The 26,644-nt window shown below is 53.3% G+C and overlaps 1 protein-coding gene across 3 annotated transcripts; it reads left to right on the forward strand.

Annotated features, from left to right (window-relative positions):
* Positions 1 to 780: 780 nt before the first annotated feature.
* Positions 781 to 25,301, forward strand: TMPRSS13 (transmembrane serine protease 13). Of its 3 annotated transcripts, XM_039496495.1 has the most exons (14): positions 781 to 911; positions 1,813 to 1,897; positions 10,276 to 10,453; positions 11,595 to 11,705; positions 13,787 to 13,909; positions 14,779 to 14,908; positions 16,390 to 16,482; positions 17,489 to 17,532; positions 18,558 to 18,717; positions 19,779 to 19,951; positions 21,930 to 22,028; positions 22,718 to 22,860; positions 23,126 to 23,278; positions 24,334 to 25,301. In XM_039496495.1, exons 3-14 carry the CDS (start codon positions 10,393 to 10,395, stop codon positions 24,346 to 24,348), a joined length of 1,305 nt encoding a protein of 434 aa, XP_039352429.1. In that variant the 5' UTR covers positions 781 to 911; positions 1,813 to 1,897; positions 10,276 to 10,392; the 3' UTR covers positions 24,349 to 25,301. The 3 variants fall into 3 exon arrangements, with proteins under 3 accessions (XP_039352429.1, XP_039352430.1, XP_039352431.1); XM_039496496.1 differs by lacking the exon at positions 1,813 to 1,897 and having other exon boundaries at positions 893 to 911; XM_039496497.1 differs by lacking the exons at positions 781 to 911; positions 1,813 to 1,897 and adding an exon at positions 2,857 to 2,893.
* Positions 25,302 to 26,644: the final 1,343 nt, after the last annotated feature.

Here is a 26,644-nt window from a genome sequence, read left to right on the forward strand (position 1 = left end):
CTTCCATATTCTGGGGCAGTGGGAGGGCCTGCCCAGTCCCCTGGCGTAACTGAGAGCAGTCTCAGGGCTGTTCTAATTTATGCTCTGTTTCCCATGGCCCCTTGTGGATTGTGGGCAGCCAGAGGTCTGCGTCCCGTAACTGGAAAGCCCAGCTTGGTCTGTGCTGCTGTGCAAGAGCTGGGCCCTTTTCTCCCAGGATGGCAACAAGCAATCGGGCGAAAAGGCGTGACATGACAGCACCTGCTTTATGTCCTCTGAGTCAGACTCTCCAGCTAGGAGCCTTAGGAGTGTGACCTCATCCCATGGGAGTTCACTTGAAACTGGGCAGCTCTCAGGGGAAAGCAATTAAGGACTGGGGAGGATCGGGGTGGCTCTGAGCTCAGGGAGAACATTTGCGAGCCATTCAGTGTGAGCCTTGCCTCGAACAGACAATCTCTGAATGGAACAAAACCTCTGAGGGTCCCACAGACTTTGCCCATAACAGATCACCTGGCTCCTCACTAGGAGTGTCCAGAAAGATACGTCCGACCCTGTGGTGAGAACTAGGAACCTGCCAGGTTCCTCCCAAGTTTCTGTTGCCTCTGTACAAAGGCACCCCTGCCCTGCTGTCAGGAGCAGGCAGGAGTGGCTGATGGGCCGGTACGTAAAAGGCAGATATTTATACACTACGTACGGGCTAATTGGAAACAAACAGCCAGCAGAGCTGAGTGACAGGTCAGGCCGGTTTTCCTCTGTCAATTACCCTGGCAGTTACCACACAGGTGCGAGCACGGACAGACTTCCTGCTCCATTCCCATAGAACTGCCTGCTCTCTTCGGGATCGGACGCTCTCCAGAAAACCCTGGAGTTGGCGGCACTGTGATCCCCAGACTCCAGCCCTGGTGGCGGCCATGGAACGGGATAGCTATCTGGTAAGCTTGCTCCTCCAGCTCCTTGCAGAGCCAGCAATGCAGGGAAGTAGGCTCCCTGAGATTGGGGTTTAATTAATGAGCTGCTTTCTTTGCATGTGAGAGGTAATTTCTGTGGGGGGAACCTGGGTTTGTTCTTCTGTCCTCTCTGTAGGATGTTCCTCTCCAGGCAGCATGTTTGTAACAGATGGGAGAATTCAGTGGGGTAGGGAGGGAATCACGACTTCTGGGTTCTATTCCCTGACACTGACCATCACTGCTCCATGCCTCAGTTTCCCCATTGGTAAAAGGGGCAGGATAATAGTTACCTTCCTCAGAAGGTGCTTTAAGGCTTAACAAGCGTTTGCCAAGCAGATGGTGGCATTGTGCTAGGGAAGGGGATCTTAATTTTAACTCGGTGGCATTGACTTTTCATGGTGAAATAGACCAGGGCCTCATGGAAGTGCAAGGACCAGGGATTAGGCCAAATGCTCTGCTAGTGTAAATTGACCCTGCTCTGGTGACGTCACTGGAGCAGCACCAATGTGCTCCCACAGAGTGTGTGGTCCTGTGTTTGGTACAGAGAGGCAGTGCGATCCAATAGACTGAGCGTGGGGCTGGGAGCTGGGAACTCCTGAGCTCTGCTCTGTCCCTGCCTGGCCTTTTGCACGTCACTTTAGTGCCTTTCTGTGCCTCGGTTTCCCCATCTGTGCCATGGGGGCAATATCTCAGAGTGGTGCGAATGCTGTAATGTGCTGTGTAGTGTTATCGCAAAGACTTTGAGACTCTACTGACCTATGGCACGGGAAGGAGCTCCGCAGTCCTGCTCTTCGTTTCTAATTATGATTTTCACCCTCTTAGCAACCAGCATCCAACCATAGTCTCTCCTCTTACTGACATTTATCCCTTTCTGTTTGGCGAACAGTGATTGCTGTCTCCTGTGCACTGTACCGAGGAGAAATAACCAGCCTGTTTGGTTTAACAGCTGCATCGACTTTGACTGATGCACAGTAAGTTCCTTGTCATGGGGAAAACCTCTCTGTCTGTGCCCCGGCCTCAGCCCCGGGGTGTCGGCCCGGCTCTGCGGGTGCCGCTCCTGAGCCAAGCTGCGGTGCGTGCTTACTTGGAGGAAAGGGCAGCTGGACGTTGACTGGGAAGGTGCTGAGCTGCAATTATCACTGTGCCCACCCCACCCCTCTCTGCACATGGACAGACGCAGCCCCATGCTCAGGGGACGTGTTCAATTTAACCAAGAGAAGGTTGTGGGGTGGCTGGATCATTAGGACCAACCTGGTGCTGAACAAATAATGAGCTCTGCTCTAGCAGGAAAAGGCCCAACACGAGCCAGTGGCTGGGAGCTGACGAATTCAGACCGGAAATAAAAGGCAGGTTTTAACAGCGAGGGTAATGAACCCTCGGAGCAGCTTGCCCAGGGGTGGTAGGTTTTCCAGCATGGCCATTTTAAAATCAGAACTGGGTGTTTTCTAAACAGTCGGCTCTAGCTCAGACAGGAACGAATGCAGGGAAGTCCGAGGGCCTGCGCTAGGCGGGAGGTAGACGATCACAGCGGTCCCTTCTGGCTCTATAATCGATGACGCTATGATCCCAGGGCGCGAACCATCCCCTCACTGACCGCACTCACCCTCCTTAGTGCCAGTGCAGCAAGTACACCCCTCCTGTGTGCTGGCGAAGGACTGTGCTAATGAGGGATGGCCACTCCTAGAGCTCCCCGGGGCTGATGTGGCTTCCTGCTGCCCGGTATCAATCCCACAGTCTGGCCTAAACTGAGTCCAGCTCTAAGTGATGTTGGAAGGCGAGGGGAGAACAGCTGCTTTGCAGAATCAGGCCAGTCATTTGGGCACCCACATATCGAGTAAATTACCTAACTTCAGGCACTCACATTTGACAATTTTGGCTTACCCTCTAGTTGAGAAAGCATGGACCTGGGAGTCAGGAGTCCTGAGGGCTGATCTCAGCTCTGCTGCTGACTCACTGCAGGACCTTGGGTAAGCCCCTTCCCTGCTCTGTGCCTCAGTTTCTCCATCTGTAGAGAGGGTGGAATGGTGCTGATTCCCTTTACGGAGGGCTTTGTGGATGAGGGGCTTGTCTCACTGGCGTGCAGGAATCCATTTCTGACCTGCTCCAGCTGACCCAACACAGAGCCAAGGTTTTAGCGTTGCAGAATGTCCCTTAATATGTCAGCATTATTCCCTTCTTTGTGCTGGCATCTTCTAAAGCATCTGGGCTCTAAAGAGTCTGACCAGATTTCAAAGGGGAAAAGTCACTGTGACTGATAGCCTTGCTCAGAATCCTAATGACTGGGTGCTAAATAGACCCTTGCCTGTCCCCGGATATTTGACAGCAATAGGAGGAAAAATCCAAGATACCATTGCAGAATGAAGCATGCTTGGTTTTGCTTCATCACACCACAGGTTTTGGTTCATTATAGACTGTCTCTGTTCTCACCTCAACTTCCTCCTATGATAGTGCATGAGAAGGGATCATTTGTTTATACTCACAGTGGGTGAAACTCTGGCCAGCACAGGGCCTACTAACCATTTAATCCCATCCAGAAGATGCAAGTGAGGCATAAACCTTGCGCTGGCTCTGCAGTGGGAGGAATTTTGCCCGTTGCTAGACAGTCGGTAGTGTCATCATTACTATGTTAATGCACTATTTATCAGGCACCAGCCGTGCTATGCAAACACACAAAAAAGCCAGCCCGTTTCCACTCTAGCTCAGAGAAAGGCAGATGAGTTCAGAGGCTAACAGCAGGTTGTTTGGTGATCGGGGGAATAGGAAAGAAGAAGCGCAGATATTTAGGCAGCTCGTTTCAACTAGTTCAAAACCGCATGTGTTGTTTGGTCTGCCACTGATCTCATTCCTCTCAGGTGACTGCTACTGAAATGATTCCTGTGACTTTCAGTTTCTGTTTGTTTCACTGTACCGTAAGGCCCTGTGGTGGTGTCCTTTCATTTTTGATTAAACACCCACTGTGAAGGTGCAGACAATTTCTAACTGTCTCTTGCATCTGCCTTCCCGTCATTGTTGGATTCTGAACACTGGGCTTCGATCCATGCTGTCCCTCTGCGGTGTTAGGGACATGGCAGACTGGTTCTCACTCACAGTCTTTAAGTCAAGATGGGATTTCTTTTGAAAAGATTCACTACTGCTCAAGCAAAAGTTCTGGACTGAGGCAGGAATTACTGGGTGAGGTTCTCTGGCTTGTGCTGAGCAACAGGGCAGCCTGGATTTTACCATAATGGTCCCTTCTGGCCTTAACATCTATGGTGCTGATGTGTTCCAGTTTTAATTCAGAGATTAAAACTGGAGATGGACAAATAGTTAATAAAGTGCTGCCTGTGCATATCTCCCCCCAACATCCCATCTCCATCAGCAGGACACATAATGAGAATCAATAACTGTCAAGAAATCGGTTAGAAAAATATCAGGAAATTCAGCAGAAAATTACTCTACCAGCTCTACTTCAAACCTATTGGGCCTGATCCTCCACTGAGTCGAAGGCGCTAGGCAGACTGACAGCAGCGAGGATCTGGCCCATTAGTTTTCTAGCTTCTCTCCTTATTGTTTCTATCCCAACGTTTTGTGCATGATTCAGGCCCTGCAGCAGTGACCTCAGCAACACGTTTGGCTCAAACCACGCACACACTTGTGCATTACTCAGCACACGTTTTCAGTGTCCAGCAGCTCTCGCTCCATGTTGTCTGGGTGACAGAAGACAGCACAAGCCCCTTGTGCTCCTTAAGTCCCACTTAAACCTTCCTTTGCCTGGTGCTCAGAGATTACCATTCTTTGCGCTCTCTGGATGTCTGGTCTGGCCACAAGTCCCACCTCCAATGAACGCAATGAGATGATACAGGAACTCTACCCGAGCCTTGCTCATGGGACTGCAATGAGCTCCAACCGTGCAGCTGAGCATGGACCTTTTTGAAATTCAGGCCCCTGTTGCTCCTGGTTAGCCACACTGTTCTGGGGGAGGATCTGAGAAGGGAGGCTGGCTATTTCAGTGAAAAGAACAGGAGGACTTGTGGCACCTTAGAGACTAACAAATCTATTGGAGCATAAGCTTTCGTGGGCTCCAGCCCACTTCATCAGATGCATAGAATGGAACATATAGTAAGAAATATATATACATACAGAGAACATGAAAAGGTGGAAGTAGCCATACCAACTGTAAGAGGCTAATTAATTAAGATGAGCTATTGTCAGCAGGAGAAAAAACCCTTTTGTAGTGATAATCAAAATGGCCCATTTTAGACAGTTGCAAGAAGGAGTGAGGATACTTAACGTGGGGAAATAGATTCAATATGTGTAATGACCCAGCCCCTCCCAGTCTCTATTCAAACCCAAGTTAATGGTATCTAGTTTGCATATTAATTCAAGCTCAGCAGTTTCTCATTGGAGTCTGTTTTTGAAGTTTTTCTGGTGCAAAATTTCCACCTTTAAGTCTGTTACTGAGTAGCCAGAGAGGTTGAAGTGTTCTACTGGTTTTTGAATGTTATGATTCCTGATGTCAGATTTATGTCCCTTTATTATTTTGTGTAGAGACTGTCCGGTTTGGCCAATGTACATGGCAGAGGGGCATTGCTGGCACATGATGGCATATATCACGTTGATAGATGTGCAGGTGAACGAGCCTCTGATGGTGTGGCTGATGTGATCAGGTCCTATGATGGTGTCATTTGAATAAATATGTGGACAGAGTTGGCATTGGGCTTTGTTGCAAGGATAGGTTCCTGGGTTAGTGTTTTTGTTGTGTGGCGTGTGGTTGCTGGTGAGTATTTGCTTCAGGTTGGGGGGCTGTCTGGAAGCGAGGCCTGGTCTGCCTCCCAAGATCTGTGAGAGTGAGGGATCATCTTTCAGGATAGGTTGTAGATCTTTGAGCTTATGCTCAAATAAATGTGTTAGTCTCTAAGGTGCCACAGGACTCCTGTTCTTTTTGCGGATACAGACTGACACGGCTGCCACTCTGAAACCTGGTTATTTCAGTGAAATTAAAAATAGGTCAGCCCCTGGGCCACTCCGTGATGTGCCAAGTCCTGTGGGAAATGACAGGAAGGCAAATTGCCTTTGTTCTCCTCCACTCCGGGAGTGTGAAAGCCTCTGGAGGGGCACAGGTAGGAAGTGACATCTCTGCTCCTCTGCATGTTTTGGGGGGCAGGGCAGAGAGCCACTCATTGCCCACCTCTCTAACCCTGCTGGGAGTCCTGACTCACAGCTGGCTTAGTCCTTGGCAGCTCACTGGTTGTGCTGATGGTGTGGGCAGGTGAATGCCACTAGGGACCAGCTGGCCAGCAGCGATGCTGAGGTCACCACAGCAGCAGTCGCACATAGAGACTCTGAGGTCAGAAGGGAGAGCTGTGGAGAAGGACGGGGCCTCTCTTCCCTATTGAGGGAACAACCCCCAGTGCGCTGCTGGCCCTGTCTGGGCGAGGGTTAGTCCCCCCGGCCTCATGCAGATGCTTAGCTCATGCACTGAAGCATGAAGCTTGACTGCTCTTATTGCTGTTAGCTTAGGACCTGCCCATCGCTTCCTGAAGTCAGCAGGAGTCTTTCTATTGATTTCAGTGGCTGGTGGATCGGGGCCTCAGTTGCCTGTATGTGTTACTGAAGGAGGCAGTGTGGTCTGATGGGATTGAAAGCCCAGAATCCCAGAGGGCTCTGCTCCCAGATCTGCGACTGACTGACTGGGTGGGTGGGGCGAGTCCCCCTGGCTAACATTTTAAAGGGTGACCAGGCAAGTTCGGGTGCTCAGTCTGAGAGACCCAGATTTAAGGAGGCGCTAAGCACTCACAACTCCAGCTGGAGCCTGTGGGACCCGTGGGTGCTCAGCACCCCTGGCAATCTGGCTTTGGTGCGTCACGCTGAGCACTCAAAATTAGCCGCTGCTTTTAAAAGCGTTGACACTAACTCCTGTGGGCCTCACTGTTCCCGCCAGTGATGCCCTGGCTGTGAGCCATTGAGGTTGGTCACAGGAATGGTCCATGACATGAGCCATGCTTTAAAAACCCACCCACCATCTTTGAGTCAGTGCCCTGTTGTGCAGTGAATTCCGTGGGCAGGGTAGGCACTGGGTGAACCAGCAGTGCTGCTGTGTGCTGTACGGAGACTGCCTGTGTTCTGGGTGGGCAGCTTCCACTTGACCTTCCTTCATTTTGTGTCGCTCAGTTTAATCCACTCGACTTGGTTTTAAAGGGCCAGCAAGACCCACAAACATCACACGATACGACCAGATTTAAGGTGACTTCCGTCAATGGCCTTACTCAGCCATGTAACGTTGGAAGAGACCCCTGTGGGGCCTGATCCAAAGCCCATTGAAATCAGGCTAAAGGGGAAAGGCTCCCATTTAGATCAAGAGGCCAGACCAGGCTAGCTCTCAGGTGACGTACTGGGGGCAAAAGACATATCTGGCTTCAAGACTAAGCTTGAGAAGTTTATGGAGGGGGTGGTATGATGGGATAGCCTAATTTTGGCAATTAATTGATCTTTGATTATTAGCAGGTAAATATGCCCAGTGGTCTGTGATGGGATGTTAGATGGGGTGGGATCTGAGTTACTACAGAGAATTCTTTCCTGGGTGCTGGCGGGTGAGTCTTGCCCACATGCTCAGGGTTTAACTGATCGCCATATTTGGGGTCGGGAAGGAATTTTCCTCCAGGGCAGATTGGCAGAGGCTCTGGAGGTTTTTCGCCTTCCTCTGCAGCATGGGGCACGGGTCACTTGCTGGAGGATTCTCTGCAGCTTGAGGTCTTCAAACCATGATTTGAGGACTTCAATAACTCAGACATAGGTTAGGGGTTTGTTACAGGAGTGGATGGGTGAGATTCTGTGGCCTGCATTCTGCAGGAGATCAGACTAGATGATCAGAATGGTCCCTTCTGACCTTAAAGTCTATGAGTCTATGATGTGCAGGGCAGGGCTCAAGAAGGAGACACCCCCTCATTTTAAGTGTGTTGCGTGAGTAGAGCAGGGCAAAATGTTTTGGCCGAAACTTTTTCTGAATTTGTGTTGTTTTTCACTGAATTGTTTAAAAGAAACAAACAAAATAAATGCCAAAAAAGTCAAAACGTTTTGCTGTTTTGATCTGCAAAGTTAGAAACTTCCTTCAGTTGTATCGAAAAAATGTCAAACCATTAAGAAAAGCTAAAAACCCAAACGAGACACTTCGGTTGGCCCACAATGAGGTTTTTTCCCAACGTTATGATGATTTTCAGGTCGACCCAAAACATTTTTATTTTTATTATTTTTCTGAATTGGCAGAGAACTGACAAATCAGTCATTCACCTTCTGCAAGTGGTAAGTGTAGGCAGGCCTAGAGCCTTTCGTGATATTGTTGTGCTCCACCAAAGGGGGGAAAGAGAAAATAGTCTGATTGTAGGAGGGGTAGGGATATCTGTGGTGCCTCAGCCAAGGAAGTTAAACATGACATTGTAACATTGAAGGTATTGACGGAGTCTGTAGGGAAATGTGACCGCCTTCCAATGCACTCAGGAAATAATCTGCCATATCCATAGCAAACTGGGCAAAACTAGGCCAAATAAAATACTGAATAAGAAAATTCAGCTGGAATCAGGGTAATATATTAACTGCATTACAAGCTCTTGTGATTTCATCATGAGTCTCACAGTGTTGGGTGGTTTTCTTCAAGCCCAAGCTCCTGCAGTCATGTGAATACACCAGCATCTCAGTTTTCATTTCTTTTTTTAAAAAGGAAGTTCGTGATTGTGGAGAAAAGCTTGAAAAAGTGACCCCTGCAGGGTGTAAAGCCAGAGGGCAAATGGAAGGAACTCCAAAGATATGAATTTCAGCTGATCTCATTACTTTTTGGAGCCTGACATGATTCTTGAGTGTTTGGGGTTGGCAGAACTGTGTTAAGTGCTGGCTTCTCCGGGGGCACCTCCCTTGTTCATGGCATACACCCTTCCTATGTTGTGTAGAGATGGGCATAAGAGAAATCCCAACGGCCATGATTCAGGCCCAAACCTAACAGCTCAGGCTCACTTCCATCGCAGTGATGTATCCAACGCCTTTGAAAAGGTTAGTGCCCAGGATCTCTGATTAAACAATGGCTGCCTGCCCTGATGATGGGACGGTTCTGCCTTCTTTCACTGGCTGAGTATTCTCCCTCACTCAACACCTCGCTGGGGAAGCGGCTGCTTGGGACAAGCCAGATCTTTCCAGGTCTGTTGCTTATGTCATGAATTAAGGTTTTGAGAGAGTTTCGGTGGGACAAATGATAAGTAAGCACTGAAAATGAGTGGACCCCCCTCAGGAGAAAGATACCAACGGATATAGCCCTTGCGTTTTTCACATGGAGAAGGAACTATGAACTCCATGTTTAAACTCAATGTTTATGAGCCGCAAATATCTGACTTGCTTCCCCTTTGCACATACAATATGAAGGGGCTGACTCATAGCAAGTTCTGGTGGTTGCTGCACCATTCCTGGGCTCTCTCACTGCACAAGTGACATTTTCTTTTTGCAAGTTCTCTGTTGCATGTGATGTTTTTACTGCTAAAATTAGCCCGAGATTTAAAACAGAAACCACATTAGCAGAAAAAATAACGTTTATTCTAAATTCAAAGCTCAGGCTCTCTCCAAGGAGAAATGGGGGAACACGGCACACGTATCTGGATTAAATTAATAAAGCACTCAGGAGAGAGGAATTTGAGTAGAGGAGATAAATATCCGGTCCCATGTTCACACCGATCAGTTGTGACATAATCGCAGAGCAGCATTCCAGGGCTCAGGAAGTTTCGGCCTTGGAACACCAATTATGAAATGTTACTAATTAACAACTGGAAGTTACATTGGCATTTTCTGAATGAGTGACTCAGAGGACTTATATAATGATAGAGACTCAGTTTCCAAACCTGGGTACATAAATTGGGGCACCTGATTCCTCCCCTGGGTGCTCACATGGACACTGAGGCGCTGTTTGGGGAACCAAGCCACCCACGCCTGAGCTGAGTACCAAAGGTTCCATCAGATGCCCTGAGCTAGGGGATCAGCTTGGAGAATTTGTTTGGCAGCCTCCAAAAGGAGAAAAACCAGAATGATGCAGTGTGATTCTTTGCAAAGATGCTCAGCATTTTTCAGCTCTGCAAGAACTCGGGGAAGAGGCACCTCTAGGGCTTTCTTTGCCTCCATAGGCTGGCCCGTTGTACCCTGGAGGTACATGTGCTGAGATGTTCGGCTACCAAAGCCAGCCAGCTCCGTCAGGAAGCCATGTTACTGGGATTTCCTGACTGCGTACGTTGGCTCTTGCTTCATGAAGGCAAGTCTTCTAGTTGTCCCTGGGCACCCAGCCTGGCCTTTGGGCATCTCCAGCAGATTGTGTGAGTGACGGTGTGTTCTTTACCTACAGATCAGACTGGCTCTGCCAAACAGCAGCCTCCTTCCCAACCCCTATGCCGCGTGAGCCAGTCAACCCATCACCACCCCGGCTGCACGTCCACGAGAAAGGGTCCGTGGGAGCAACTTCATGCCGTGCGCTCCAGAATCTGGACCGGCTCCACCAGGATACGTGGCTTGTGACAACACAAGTAAGATGGGTGGGGCAGGTCTCTTGGCAGCTACAGCTACTGGGAAGTCCTTGCTTCCTGGAGAGGTTGGGCATGTGCTTCCAGCCAGCCCTGGAATTGTGAGCCCCAGTCGTTCATGCATTAGCTCCCGCCACCCTGGGAGAGCTGACTGGGAGATGGGACTAGATGGTGCAGTCTCATATGGACTGCTGCCGGCGACTGTGTCCTGTCACCCCGACTGGCTAAAAGGAACAACCTCACAGGAAGCTGGCAGGCTCCCTGCGGCCTGTGGGATGCTGTGGCAGCAGTGGTAGGAGGGGAGGGAATGTGCTGAGGTGTACGTTATCCTCCTGCAGAGCGATGTGTAAGGGGTGTATGTTACCTCTTTGCACTCACTTAGATGCCTGTGGCCTGGCTCTACCAACGTGTGAGGGAGCCAAGCCCCATGGCAGGCAACCCCAGCTAGCGTCAGGAGCTGTACTCACAGCACCTTGTGCATCACCTCTGCACCTGGCCCCAGGGTGGGGTGCGCCCTGCTTTTAGGAATGGGGAGGTGACGCGGATGGCCTGTACATCCTGCCTGTGAGAACCAGGGCTTACACTAAAATTACCCGTAATGGGGACAACGATGGTATGGGCCAATCTAGCCTGGAGGCTGCCAGTTCAAATCCAGCCCACATCTGCCATGACAGAGAGCTGCTGTGCGGCGGTCTGTGTGACATGCGTTTCTGGGTCCCAGAAAACACTGTGGTGAGCAGCTGGGCTGTCAGTCTCAGCAGAGGGACCAAGGAATGAAGGTGCTAGGAGAATGAAGCCTCTCTCAGCCCTAGCAGCAGCCTGGGCGCATTGTCAGGAGAAGCCTTGGGATGCCTCTGCCCAGACTGCTCTAGTCACAGTGGGAAGCAGCTAGCCTGGGATCCCTGGGCTGTAATGGGAATGGTGTGTGCTAGGGACACCTGCTTCCTCACCTGTCAGAAATGACATGTGCCTGCTGGCGAAGGAGCAATCGCACATCCCCAGACATGCCTCCGTGGGCCTAGGTAACACAGCTGCCATGTCCAAAGGGCTGAGCATCCTCCTCTCTGTTGGGGAGGAGCTTGGATGGGAATGTCTCTGCAACCATGTGCACCAGTGACTGTGTTTCTGTCATCCCAATCCCCAGTGTCCCCAGCGGCAAGGTGCAAGGTCTCGTCGTGCATGGGCCAGAAGAGGCTGGCGCTGATCCTTTGCATCTCCTTTCTGATAGTCCTGCTCATTGCCCTCATCCTGCTCTGTGAGTCCTTTCCCCTTCGTTAGCCTCCAGCAACGCTGGCATGTCCTGGGGTGCAGGCCAAGTTCCTGCGTCCATCCAGGGGCTTGGCCTGCTGGGGGAAATATGTCACCTAGTTTGGGTTTGGGCAGGCCAAGCACAGCTACTGGCCTGCCAGCCGGGTTCTGGGATTAGAAACGCCAACAGGAGGGAAACCGACACTCTGAAAAGAAGTGATTAAGGGCCTGATTCAAAGCTCATTGAAATAAGTACAAAGACTCTCACTGCGTCCAGTGGGCTTTGGGGAGCCAGAAATGAAAGCCATGTCCCCATTCTCACATTCTTTAACCTGCCCAGCATATGCTACCTGTGGCCTGTCCCATCATGCAGCGAGACATAGGTCTGAGCTGTAAAGCTTGCGTCAGCACCCACGCCCCTAAAGTTCAGGGTGTTCAGGTTTGGCCCATTATAGAGGGGAGCATGGGCTGGGATTTTCTGACGTGGGTCCGAAGTTCCCCCGAGACTGAAGACAGTTCAGATCTGATGTTCCACTCTGGGCTCAGCTTAATAGACATGGACTAGAGATTTATGGTCTGTATTTTCTGTGTCACATACAACCTCTTGGTTTAACATCATTTATCTGAGACTGATAACAGACTAGGAGGGCGTTCATTAGGAGCTCAGCTGATCCCCACTCCTCCTGTCAACTCCAGCCACAGCCTGGGAGCTACAGGCTCGCCCCTAATGGCACTGCCTGGCTGTCAGAAGGAGGCAGTGCAGCTGCAGTGCTAAGGATGTGATTCCTGGAAAGAGGGCCCAGGCGGTGGGATGCCTCCATCCTTCTATTTCTTGAGTTTTCCTGACATCTGCTAGACACCTGGGAGCAAAGAATTTCACTAGGAAATTAGAACAACATCCTACTCTCTTTATGGCCCTTCTGCCTAGTGTTTTAGATGTGACATGCACCCAAGTAACCAGAGGCAGATGGTTAGATGTTTAGATAAGCCCAACACTTTCCATTTCCTGCAAATATTTTCAAGTGTGGCCACAGCTATCAGCACAGTCCCTCCTACTCTGAGGTAATTTCTGTGCAAGGAACACAGCCAGTGGGGAATTAGTAAGAGCCCACCAAATGGAAAGGGAAAAATCAGCAGAGACAGCAAAGATTTTACAGATAATGAAGAGGTTGTTTTTTTTCAGCTCCGTTGTCAAATCTAGCTGCTGGTTTTCCTTTTATCAGTTGCATTATCGAGCCCCTGCAGTAGCAAGTGGATTTAGAGCATTTTTACTGGGCGAATATTTTGCAGACGCAAATTAAAACTGCGTGAAGTGAGAGTGGATTTTGAATGGGGCTGAGTCAAAGGCAGCAGTTTTGGATTGCCAGGGACCAGGGTGGGGATCAGGTGAAGTAGAGATTGGCCTAAACCCAACTCTGGATCTGACCTTGAAATCCCAAGGGCAGAAGCCCGGCTCAGAAAACGCCCAGTCAGCTTTGGCCCAGAACAGCCTGAGGTTTGAACTGTGACCCATGATCCAGTGTTTGGGCTGGGCCCATTTCGGCTGTGAACTCTTTTCTGGGGGTCGGCCATGTGGATTCAGGTTCTGGAGGGTTCAGAATGTGTCCAGTTTTCCAGACAGTTCCCCATAGAGGGCAGGGGTTGGGGCGGGCTGTAGCACTGATATGGGGGCGGGGGGTTGAGTCGACAATCACTTGGTTTGAGTGTGGGGGCACCGGAGGGAGGGGCATCGGGCCGAGTGATCCTGCTCTTTACTGCTGCAAATAATGGCAGGATTCCCTTGGAGCAGGATACCATGTGAGGGGGATTGCGCCTTGGGAGCATCCTCTCCATGCCCCTCACTGGGACTTTGGAGCAATGACAACAGTGACTGCTCCAAAGAATCCAGCCCAGGTTTTGCTTGCTGCAAATAAATGCCCCTGCAGCTAGCGCAGGTCTGGGAGTGCGACCATGCCCCAGCTGGGGTGCCTGGGGTGAAGGAGCTGCCGGGCCCAGGATGGAATTGGCTGGCAGGAAATATCCCCTCCCAGCGCAGGTGACCTCCCCGCCACGACTGTCTCCAGCTCTCCTCTGTGTGTTTGCCTGCAGTCCTGTTCTGGCGGTCGAACACCGACTTTCTGTACAAGGAGCCGGCTGAGAGCTGCAGCCACCGAGCCGTGCGCTGCGACGGGGTGGTCGACTGCTCCCAGAAGAGCGATGAGCTGGACTGTGGTAACGCACCTGGGACGCAGGGGTCCCGCGGGGTCAGGCTGCTGCTTTCACCCAGGCCCTGTCTTAGGGCCTTGTGCTCTCGGTTCTGAGCGAGCCCCCAGACGTGACCAGGTCCCCGGGGCAGGAGTTTGCACTGATGCCAAAGATGGCACAAGGGCCCGGGGCCCAGGAATGCTGAGACCCCCGACGTTCAGGAGCTGGGAGGAGCTGGGGCCCCTGGCGTGAGAGGGGGCAGCGGCTGGGCCGGCAGGGGGTAGCCACGGAACTGATTTTTGCTCTCACATGTTGGGCAGTGCCTGAGGCTAGTGCAGGTGATGACTCTGGTGAGGCCTGTGTGGGGTTAGCTGGTGTTCCCAGGGGGGATTCAGAACTGGCACCAATTGCACACGCACGGCACTCCCGACAGCCCCGCAGGGAGGCCAGGGCTGGAGGGGACAAAGAGGCTGGGCGGGGCTCTTCCTGCACTCGCTTCCAGTGAGGCACGTTGGCCGGGGCTGCCCGGAGGACGCTAGTTCTGCCTTGGGCTGCCCCTGCCCCCTGCTGTCGCCTGGTGCTGGGGTGGAGCTCACTGTCACACTGCACATCGGGGTTCTCCTCGCTCCCCCCCCTCCCCCGTGGCCTGGCACCTGTCGAACTCCATCAGCTCAGTGGGGCGGCTCCTGATTTACGCCCGTGGGCAGGAGAGGGGAATCAGGCTGGTCATTTGCCAGCTTTTGTGCATGATCATGACACAGAGGCGCAAGTTCAGTCCTGGTGCAAGGGGGCTGGGCTCTTTGCCAGGCCCGGGTGCCTGTCTAAGGGTGGGCTGGAGCTGCAGAGCTGCCTGGAGCCCCTGCTGATTCTGCTGTCTCCTTCCTTCGCGCCTGCAGTGCGGTTTAGGTGGGATCAGTCTCTGCTCCACGTCTACTCCAGCACCGAGAATCAGTGGCTGCCTGTCTGCAGCAATGCCTGGAACGACTCCTTCTCCAGGAAGACCTGCCAGCAACTGGGATTTCAAAGGTAAGTCCCCAGGGACGGGCGTGTTTAGTTAGTGATGGGGGACGGAAGCCAGAGAAACCCAGCCCATGCCCAAAATGACCTGCTCCCGGGCTCCTCGCATCCAGGGGGAGCTTTCCGAAGGCACAAGGGAGAGTGAAGTGCTCAGCCCCAAGGCACTGCCACTGGGCCCCTACCAGCCCTTTGTCCTTTGAAAATCTCTCCCACAACGGCTTCCGGCCACCAGGCCCTCCCCGCTCCCTTGCCATTGCTCTGTGGTTGCTAGCTGCTGAGGGTTGCATGGACTCCTCCTGTTTCTCTCTGCACCTTCCCTGTGTGGTGTTTGCTAAGTCACCCCTGGGGTTTGCGGCCAGGGGAACCAGAGCTGGGAATGGCAGGGAACGGAGCTGATCCATGCACGGCTGTTATTGGAAGGGGAATCAAGGGGCTTGTCTACAGTGGGAAACCCCCGTGTCGCTGTCCCATTGCAAAGTGCCCCCAGTGCAGACGCACAGCACCCCTGCAAGAAGTGACTTGTACTGTGCAGGTTAGCCAGGTTGTTTACACAAGCAATGGTGCAAATAACTTTCTACACTAGTGCAGTGCCTCTGTACTAGGGTTTGCATCTGTGTGGCTAACCTGTCAGTGCAGCGATGCAAAAATCCCTGGGATAGACCAGCAGGGGTTCTCAAACTGGGGGTCGTGAGGTTATTACATGGGGGGGGTCGCAAGCTGTCAGCCTCCACCCCAAACCCTGCTTTGCCTCCAGCATTTATAATGGTGTTAAATATACAAAAAATGTTTTTAATGTATATGGGGGGTCGCACTCAGAGGCTGCCGTGTGATGGGGTCACCAGTATAAAAATTTGAGAACCACTGGTCTAGTACAACCCACGTTAGGATCTTTGCCCCCCTCTAGTGGCTGGTTCACGTCAGGCTACTACAGCTGCCAGCTACTGGGTCTGTCGTCACTGCACCTAAACACCCACAGCTGGCCCAGGTCAGCTGACTCAGGCTCATGGGGCTCAGGCTGTGAGGCTGTTGCATTGTGGGGTAGATGTTTGGGATCAGGCAGGAGTCTGGGCTCTGGGACCCTGCGAGCGGGGAGGGTCACAGCAATTTTTAGCCCTGCAGCCTTAGCTCCGCAAGCCCAAGTCAGCTGAGTCTGGCCAGCTGCGGCCATGCCACGGATCTTTTATTCCAGTGTAGCCGTACCTTTGAGGCCCTTGCTGTTTGCTCTGGGGGGCTTGCGTTCCAGCCCCTCTGGTGACCCAAGCAGGGGGTTGTTATAAACGCACAGTGGGTGAAGACCTAGGTTCTAATCCAGATTGGGGGACTCGTGAACTAGCGCTTTGTGGGGTTCGAGTGCCAGGGCCACATCGCAGTTCAGTGTGAGAGGCAGCAGCGGAGGGGAGATGCCCCTCTCTGGCTGCATGCCTGATTTTCCCGTTGCTGAGCTAGAGTTAAGGAAACCTGGCAGCATGACGTGTCCTGTCTCCTCCCAGCATATCTCACACGGAGTACGTGCCAGCCTCCTTCCCTGGCAAAAGCCTCACTGTCACCAAGGAGCATCCCACGATCCAGCAGAGTCTCAACAGGTAATGAAGAGGATCTGTTGCCTTTTCCCTGCTCCTCCCTATGTCTCCTTGTCCGCTTAGGGCCCCTCTCTGCCCACGGCACTGGCTGCATGGTCCCCTCTGAACTAACTTGGGAAAAAGGCCTGAGTTCGCTGTGGACGCCGGAATGAGAACCCCTGCTCAGTGCAGAGTGGTCAGCAGAGCAATACGATGCTGGCTTGCCTACAGGACGGGAGGCAGGGATGGGCACCAGAGATGATTAGCGGCCTGGCAAGACGGGGCTCTTTGCTTTAGAGAGGAGACGGCGGTCTGTCGCTCTGGCCCAGGCTGGCAGCCCTGCTCAGAGGGGGACACACGAAGCCCCTCCACCATGGCAGCTTTTCCAGCAATTCCAGGAAAGGGAGGGGAGGCCTGTGGCTGGAGCTCTGCAGGGGTTTGATCCCCTAATGGGATGGGAGTGCTAATGGGCAGAGGAGCAATCTGAGCAGTCTCCCGTCAGCTGGATTTCTGAGAGAACCGTGAAGTGCAGTTAGCCCCTGTGCTTGTTCTGCAGCGGGAACACGCGCCTCCAAGGAAAGTCAGGGCAGGTCCGAGCCTGCTGGAGAGTGGCCCATGCTTTAGCAATGGCCCACGGGTGCCTGGTGCTTAAGGGAGCCGAAGCACCTTGGAACAAACAACTCTGGTCTCACTTTACACCAGCGTAAATCTGGAGTGGCTCCAAAATAGTCAGCCCGTGTCTGTCTGCTACTGTGTGCACCTGCCAGGGATGGGGCTGCAGCTGCGAGACAGAGAGAGGCAACCTGAAGGGATTTTCTAGGAAGTAAAGGGGAGACGTGATCTTGTAGAGAGAACTCCCATTCCCCTTTACTGAGCAACAAGAGAGCATCTGGGATACTTCTGTGCTGGCTGAGCAGGTCAGGACGGGCGGGAGGGTGAGGGACCAGCCACTCGGATTCTTGCTCTTGTGTTGTCTCAGCGTGGGCCCGTGTTTGACTTTGTCTCTTGTTTGTTTTGTTCTCTCCTGCAGCTCCAAGTGTCCCACGGGAAAATACGTCTCCCTCCGATGCACAAGTAAGAGGGAGCTTTTACCATTGCCATAAAGCATAGACGTGGTGATAGGAGAGCTGGGTCTAGAGCGGGTCTCGAAACCACTCAAAGAACTGGTGTGAAAATGGTTTGAAATTGTTTTACTGGGTTTTGAAAATGTTGCCAGATCCCAGTTTCTCAGCAGTTGGTTGGAAAAGTGAGAGAATTTTCATCAAACTTTTCAGGGTTTTATTTTTTTCATTGAAAATTTTCATTGAAAATTCAAAATTTAACTGAAGTTCACAAAATTTTGATCAACTCAACTGATCTCTTGTGACATCATGTAAACTGCCATTTTTCTTTATCAAAGTTTTACACTGTTTGATTCTTTCTTTCTTTCTTTCTTGGCAGACTGAAAATATCAGTCTGTGCTATTGTCTATTTATGGGCTCACTTACTGTAAACGTATAAAAGTAAATACTAGGGGCCTGTCCCTAGAACTGGTCATCTATCCTGCTCTACTCATCTCTGTATCCACCTACCTGTCTGTCACAACTCACGGGTTTTTAAGGTGTCTGTCACTGATAGCTAAACAAAAAACCCCTTTTCTTACCCCTCCAGCTCAGTGGAATATATATTACTTAGCATAATAGCTACCCTATTTCACTGTGGGTATAAGTAACGGCCCATGCAATTCAAAGCCGCAGGGGTCGGATAGTCCAATTGTCCAGCTGGATTGTAAAAGTGGAGGCTGAATGACTTTAGACTCTCCTCCCTGGCATGCAGCCAGCATTGTACAGCTGTCTAGGGTATTACTGGGTTCTCTTTGCAGTTCCACTGAAGCAGAAAGCCACTGCCACAGCTGGGGGCAGGATACTGAAACTGATGGGCCACTGATCTGGTCTGCTGTGTTATCTGTGAGCACGTTTTGTCAGGTGTGCGATCTGTTAGGTGATCCTTGGCCTGATTTTCCTGTCGAAGCACCTGACAAAGCTAATGGACCTTTTTGAGTTTCCCCTCAGGCTTCCATGGGGAAGATTTGCCTCCTCAGCTTGTTTCTCTTCCTCCAGGCTGTGGACAGAGGACTTCTGGCCGGATCATTGGGGGGAACGAAGCTTCGGCGAGTAAGTGGCCCTGGCAAGTTAGTCTCCAGTATGGGCTGAGCCACATCTGCGGGGGGACAGTCATTGATACCCAGTGGGTGCTGACAGCTGCCCACTGCTTCTTCATGTAAGTGGTGCTCCTGCTAACTGGCTGTGTTGGCTGCAGCCAGCAAAGGTTGGTTTGGCTGCGGCTGGTGAGGGAAGGGCCTAGATGAGGAGAACCGGAGGAGATGGGAATTATCGGCAGCTATGTCCCACTCTCGGTCACAGCGTTGAAATGCAGACGGATTCTGCTGGAGCTTGAGTCGCTCTAGATCAACGCTGATGTCACCCGGGATCCCTCTCCCTGCTGGGACTTCAGACACGAAACCGGCAGCTGCACCACAAGAGCTAAGGCAGAATTTCCACTAGCTGTCAGCCACTAGAGGGCAGGATCACAGCGGTGTTCCAGCCCAGGCCAGCTCCTGGAGCAGCTGCAGCTCTCCAGCACAGACCAGCAGCCGATCCTTGCACAGGCGCCCGGTTTATATGTAATTATTGTAAGGTGGGAGCATCCGCGGCTGGGGGTGCGCAGACAGAAAGCCAATAGCAAACATGCACATCGGGGCCAATGGCTGGAATAAGAAATCAGCATCCATGCAGAATGTACAGCCGAGATCTGTGCCGTAGATAAGAGAACGGGGAATTAAAGCACTGACCTGCGTACCCGGACCAGGCTCAGACATAAGTCCCGCTTGGATTAGGCCGAGCGACCCAACCCTCGATCAGCATGGTGGAGATGTTGGTAGGGAGCAGGGTCTGATCTGAACAAAACAGGGAGAGGGCTTTTTGTGCCAAGTTTTTAACTCCCGTCCTTGAAACGAAGTGCTGGAGGGAGGCTGGAGGCTGGCCTGAAAACCCAGCCATGTGAGAAGAACAGGGGGCTACCAGAAGCTCGCTGAGGGCTGCCAGAAGTTGCTGTTGATATCTCTGTAGACAGCGGCGTTCAGTTCTAATCTGCTGGCCTCTGAGCTGGGCGTGCAGTAAGGGCACTGTGCAGAATCCCGGCGTGGCGATGGCACTAGGCAACGGCAGATTCCAGACCTGGTGTAAGAGCTGCCCCTGCGCTTGCCTGGCCTGGATTGGGCCATTTGCTGTTCAGAGCGGTCACTGCATCACCCCCCCCCCCCCCTTTCTGCGTCCGCTTAGGAACAGCGTGAAGATCCTCAACGAGTGGAAAGTGTACGCTGGGGCCTCCGACCTGTTCCATCCTGCCAAGGGCATCCCCACCGCCCAGATCATCATCAACTCCAACTACAGCGATGACCACGATGACTACGACATCGCTCTGGTGAAACTCGCCACCCCCTTAACGATATCAGGTGAGGCTAATTCCCAACCTCCTCAGGCTGGGAGCTGCAGGGCCGGTGCATCTGCTCGACTTGGCCAGCCAGGTGCTCCTGTTCCTGGGAGCGAGGAAGGACTGACAGGGAGCTGGCAGACATTTCAGGGGAGAAGAAACCCCTTGTCCCACTAAGTGGGAGAAAAGAGCAAGTACAGTCAGAATCCAGTACCAGGCGTGGCCTCTCCCAGCGATTCCAGATCTGAACTGTGATTGTTCTAACTGCCGTGCCAGCGCTGCCATCTGGTCTGGTCCCACCTGCCTCACCCGTCATAACCAGAAGCGGGAGGTTCTGTGTCCAGAACTCAGGTGTCTACGTTGTTGGTGGTGCATGAGGCAGAACAGACTCAGCACCCTCTCCCAGAGCAGCATCAGTTCCACAGGCCAGGCAGGGGCTAAGGCATCTTTGGGCAGTGAAGTCTGACTCCAAGCCACATGAAGAGCAGGGGCGGAGGCAGAGACTGTGGGTAAGAAGGTGCTGGATTTACACAGGCACTTTTCTGACTGTAATCAGTATAAGGCCCAGCCATGTGCACAATGCTGGCTACCTGCAGCGGGCTACCGAGTCAGTGGGGCTTTATGCATGCAAAGGGACCCGCTGCACATCAGTGGCAGGACTGGGGCTGATAGCTGTCACCGGGCAGACAGGAGGCTGAGGGGGTAACGCTGAGCTGTTAAATGGGTGTTTATTATCATCCCCCCGGCACCATGGGCATGTGGGGTGAACGGCCCTGCACAGCTGAGCCATACAGAGAACATCTGTTGATTTATACCTGTAAAAATGGGTCCTGGGGGCTTTGTAGGCATGTTCATGGAGCTCAGTTTGGGGTCTGGCTAATAGGATGTTGGGCAGATGACCTGGGAATGAGACCCCAATAGCACCAATGAACGCACCCCCTGGAAGCACCATACAAACGCTCTTACAGCCAAGACTTTTCCCCTCCCTCCGTGTAATCTGAAAACGGCTTCGTCCAGTGCTCAGAGACCGGCCTGACAGCCATTGCCACGTGGTGGGTGCTAGGACGGGGCTCCTGGAGCACGCAGGGCATGGGCCTCATGCCTCCCAGCCCCCGGGGAGGTGTGCCCAGGCCGATGCTTGCTGAGCCTTCTTGCTTGGCTTGGCCACAGTGCGGATGTCACAGGGTGGCTGGCCCTGGCTCCCTTGTGCCGGAACAGTTGCTCCCTTTGTCCAGGCAAGGGGGCAGGGCAGAGCTGGGCTGTGAAGGACCAGAGCTGGTGAATCAGAGCTGCCTGAGCGAGGGGCAGGGGAGGGCTGCCAGGGCCGGGAGGTCTCTCATGGGGGAAGGCAGGGGAGCAGCAAGACGGGGTTGCTGGCTGACCTTCCCACACCAGAGAGGGCTGAAGGCAGGGGAGCAGCGGAAAATGTACCCGCTGGTATCTGCATGCCGGAGAGCTGAAGCCAGGGGAGCAGCGAGGGGGCGCGATGGGTGCTCCCTGGTGCGGGTGATCTCCCCGCAGAGAGGCTGGGAAGAGTGGGTGCACTCCAGCCAGAAGGGCTGGGGCGGCTCTCTGGCTCCGGGACACAGGAGGGCTGACAGAGTCTGGTGTGGCGGAAGATGCCGGAACATGGCATGTGTTACGTCAGTGGCTGAGAAGCTATGTGATGTGAAGGACTACTTGGCCTGGGGTGATATAGTGTAAACAATCCCTTTGCTTTTGCAAAAAATCAGCCCAAGGCAGGAGAGCCTGGCAGAGTCTCCTTGGGTTACCTGAGAGGAGAAACTGAGGCAGATGCACCAGTTCTGCCATGGCCTGCCACAGGAGGGCACTCCAGGGGGGTCACCCGTTGACAGATGGTTAGTGGGACAAGACCCGACTTTAGTTCCTTCGGAGGACAACACTCCCTGTGGAGGCTGCTGGAACACCAGAAACTGCAGCTGTTCCCTGGTGCGTCTCAGACTCACTCTTTCCTTGTTTGGTGTTTTCCTGTCTTCCAGGGCAGGTCCGCCCCGCTTGTCTCCCGATGTCTGGCCAGACGTTCCGGGCTGGGAGGACGTGCTTCATCACTGGCTTTGGCAAAACCAGTGAGGATGAAGGTGAGAGTGGGGACTGAATCCGACATCCCTTTGGGGAGGGGCCACAGGCCTTGCTGTGACCTCAGTCCAGCCGGGGAGCACCGTGGGGGAGCACCGAAAAGGCAGCTACGCATCGTGCTGCGGAGTATGGGGGGAGCCAGAATTTTCAACCTGGGCCAATGACTCTGAGTGCCTCAGTTCTGGGGGGCCCAACCTGAGACCTGCTGGTCCTGATTCTCAGAGGCGCTGAGATGCTGTTGCTGGAAGTCCAGGGGGGCTCAGCACCTCAGTAATATCAGGGCCCAGCAGGTCCTGATCTGAAGACCCCCACGATGAACTTGCCTAAAACTGGTGGCCAGTTTTGCTAACGTGACTTTAATCTGTGAAGCCACCATGAAGATCTCTGTGAGAGGAAGCCCAGTGGTCTGAATTATGGAAACGAGGCATGTGATTTCAGAGACTACCGTTCTGTGGGCACGGCTAAGAGCCAGTGACCTCCCTACTGTGGGATTCTGTAGTGCAAAGAGCTCATTCGCCATTCAGTGCAATCACACGTTACAGCGATCCCTGCGGCACCTTCGCTTACGGCTGTGATGTGCCGGGGGCCTGCAGCGTGTGATCTAGCGGTGACAGCCGGTGGCCAGGGACTCGCTCTCGGTGTGTGAGCCCAGGGCACTGCTTCACCTGTCCCCTTTCTGTCACTGTTCCAGAGAACACCTCCCCAAAGCTGCGGGAGGCGGAAGTGAGCCTGATCGACTACAAGATCTGCAACAGCAGTAGCGTGTACGAAGGCGAGCTGACCCCCCGCATGATGTGTGCAGGGTACTTGCAAGGAGGGAGGGACTCGTGCCAGGTGAGGCTTCTGCCGGTGTTAGTCTGGAAGGGCCTGCAGCCCTGGGCAGGGGTGGGGGTGGGCACCACGTTGATCCACAGACACCCCTGTCTTAGCACAGACGCATGAACGAGCTGCTCCTGGAGACGTGCCGTGTCCTGGGCACTGTACCTGGCGGCACCTCTGGAGTGTGCACCGGCTGTGCAGTGACCTGAGACCTCTGTGCAAACCAAGTGCACGGTGGGGTCTCTCTTCGAGTTCTCCTGACTCTGCCTTCCCGCTCTAGGGCGACAGCGGCGGCCCCCTGGTCTGCGAGGATAACAGCCGGTGGTACGTGGCCGGAGTGACGAGCTGGGGAACTGGCTGTGGCCAGAAGAACAAGCCTGGGGTTTACACTCAAGTTACAGAGCTCCTCAGCTGGATTCACAGCAAAATGGAGGTGAGCTGGCCTCAGGACTGAGCTCCAGTGGGGAAAAGCGCCTGCCTCTGCTCCATGTGTGCAGGCGAATGCCATGGTCACCCTGGGCGAGAGCTGAGAATTCCAGATGGCTCCCAAACAAACGTGACGGACCTTGGTGGCTTGACTCTTGTGCTGCAATTGCCATCAGCCCCAGGTCCCTTGGCAAAGCACACGCCTCACCTCCAGGTAGTGCCCTGGCTTGGGAGCCCCTGCTGAAATAGAGGCAGCAAGAGGGGAAATGAGGAGAAGTGTGAACACTAGATCCTCATCGGGAGTTAATGGGTGAAAGCTTCATCCCCTGCAATGCTAAGTGGGCCAGAGTCTGCTCTTGATCCCACCCGTGGAACTCCAGAGTGATGGTGTTGAGCTCAGGGGAGTTACCTGAAGGCAGGATTTATCCCATTGTCTGTCGTTGCAGACAGGCTGTTAGGCAGGAAAACAGGGTTTGGGCTGCAATAACGCCGCAGAGCCGTGGGTTCCAGGCTGGCCCACGCAGCCATCTTGAGCACCAGCCTTTACCGGGGCCCGGCCTGCTCACTGTGGGTGTTACAGATCCCCTGGCACGTCCCCAAAGACTGGGGCTTGACTCGGTGCCTTTTGACCAAAACGACCCTTCCCCGCGGCACCACTCTGCCTCTGTGCCGCTGCCGATGCAGAGGATTACGGCACCACTCTGCCTCTGTGCCGCTGCCGATGCAGAGGATTACGGCACCACTCTGCCTCTGTGCCGCTGCCGATGCAGAGGATTACGGCACCACTCTGCCTCTGTGCCGCTGCCGATGCAGAGGATTACGGCACCACTCTGCCTCTGTGCCGCTGCCGATGCAGAGGATTACGGCACCACTCTGCCTCTGTGCCGCTGCCTATACAGTTGTGGTGTATCACAACTCCACTGACACCAGTGGGAGCTAGGCTGTGTGGCACATGGAAATCAACACAACTCGGGAGCAGGTCGCTCCCCACACCCACGGGTGCTGCTTGAAGCTTTGGTGTCTCCTGTCTAACCTGCGCTCTGCTCCCCTTTCTCTTCCCAGAGTGAGAGTGACTAAGGACAAGACGGGCGCATAGTGGGGCTGTGGCTTCTCCCGCTACCAGCTCCAGGTGCAGCGAGATCCTCTGCGCAGTTCTGCTGCCACAGGGCAAAATGCCAGTGATCGCCCTTTGAGCACGGACTGGCCGGAGGACTATGACTTGGTGCTGCCCTGAAGCCCTGAAAACACGATGCCTCCAGAACATCGAAGTCAATTCATGTTGCCAACAACCAAGATGGGAAATATAAGCAGAATATCAGGGGAAACGTCCCGGTGGTGAGAACTGTGAGCTGGTGAAATATTTTCCCAAGGGAAGTGGCCGAAGCCCCATGACTTGACATTTAAAACTGGACTTGACGAAGCACTTGAAAATATCCTATAAGGCACAGTCCTGCATTGACGGGTCCCTTCTGTCTTTAAATTATACAGTTCTTGTTGTCTTGTACATAGAAACGTCAGGCCTGTTTCCTCCAATCCTTCGCGTCAGAACCCGGGGGGACGGGCAAGCCAGTGCCGCAGGACATGGTACTGGAAGGGAAAAGGCTGAAACTCACACGGTTCAGCCCCTTTGCATTGTGCTCCTTGTGTTACAGTGGCCTCTGCTTAGGAGTAGGTGCTGCACCAAGCCCTGGTCAGAGGCAGAGGCTGCCCTGAGGAGCTGCCTGTCTAAATGGACACAGGCTGGGAGAAAGGAAGGACAATGCTCCCCAGAGAGGGCTCCCTGGGGGTCAGTGGCAGAACCAGGTCAGCCCAATGCCTGAGCCCCAGGGCTGCCCTTCACCATTCCTGCGGGCAGTAACGTGTAGTTCTCCTGTCAATGTCCACACGCAGCTGCCTCTGCAGCTAACGGCCTGTGTCATTAGAGCCTCTCGCAGTTGTCAGGGGAGGGGATTTGAACGGTTTGTTAATGAGTTTTTTGTATCATGTAGAAATATCTGATGGGTTTTTTTTTTATGGTTTCAAAATGACCTGCCCAGGCAATCCAGCTGGTGTCTGTCCCTGCACCGCTGCCCTGCACCCCGCTGCTGATGTGGAGGTGGACTGCTGCAGTGCCAGATACAACACAGTGTGCGTCCTGGTGGACAGGATTATACACACCAGCTGGAATTCGGGGGAGGAAATCTGTGACTCCTGGGGAAGTTTAGGAGCAGAGGAAAGGTAGAAAATTCCAGATATAATGGGAGCTGCCTTAAAAACACACCAAGCAGCTGCCTGGCCAGAAGCAGCTGTGTGAGTGAGTGCTACATGGCAGAACCCAGCATTAACAATGTTAAGTGTTCCAAAAGCATGAGTCGGGCCCCAGAAACAAATAATCACTGTTGGATTCTGTTCCTTGGCTATCTGACTGTTACACCTGCCAGGAGTCAGGCTCCAAGCTTCCCTCTATGCCCTCCTAAGGACAGCCAGACCGGGCCAGACCAATGGCCCGTCTAGCCCACCGTCCTGTCATCGGCCAGGGCCAGAGCCAGCTCTCACACTCCTGTTTGCAGCGAATGGGACCCCAAACACTCAGAAAGCACAAAGTGAACAGAACACGCCCTCCCCGCCCCCAATACATTTTACTATCCTGCAGGCTAGGGTCCTGACTCATGATTTCTGAACCCTCAGCCGGACAGCATGGCCATGATGTGTTCCTGCCGCAAGTGCCCAGATTGGAGCCGGTTGTGCTAGGCTCTGTACAGAAACAGGACAAGGCCTTTGTTTGGAAACACAAGTTACACCAGTTTAAGTCCATATCTAAAGTGCGAATGAAAATGGTGCACCGGTGTGAAGCCAAGACCTCGGAGACCGTCCCTGCCCTGCCGAGTTCACAGTCTGGCCAGACGAGGGGGAGGAGACAAAGCATTTACCTGGCTAGTGTCTGACCGGAAATGTGTCACTTCCTGGTGCGGCGGAGGGATTGACTCACCCTGACCCACTCCTAGATCAAGCCAGCCAGCAAGAAGAGGCGAACAGCAGCACTGAGCCACAAGGGCAAAATACCTCCCGAGGCTGGAGTGTGACATGCCCGGCTCTTAGGTAGCACCTCAGAGCCCGGTCAGCACCATTAGCTAGGGCAGGAGCGTGACCTGCCTAAAGAGGAGCTGAGCTGAGAGCTCAGGTCTGCTGCCTCCCTGTCCACTGGACCCCGCTGTCCTCTGGAGGAGGGGCGCAGGCCAGGCTCGAGGTCATCGGCAGGACACGCTGGGCTGAAAACTGGAGGAATTGCAGTCTGTATTATCCTGGCCTCTTGCTCTTAACCACAAACATGCACTAAAAATAAAACATCCTGAGAGTGGAAAACGTAATGGAAAATGTTGCAGGGTTTGTATAG

This window comes from Mauremys reevesii, linkage group 12, assembly GCF_016161935.1.
Source record: "Mauremys reevesii isolate NIE-2019 linkage group 12, ASM1616193v1, whole genome shotgun sequence".
In the NCBI taxonomy this organism is placed as follows: Eukaryota; Metazoa; Chordata; order Testudines; family Geoemydidae; genus Mauremys; species Mauremys reevesii.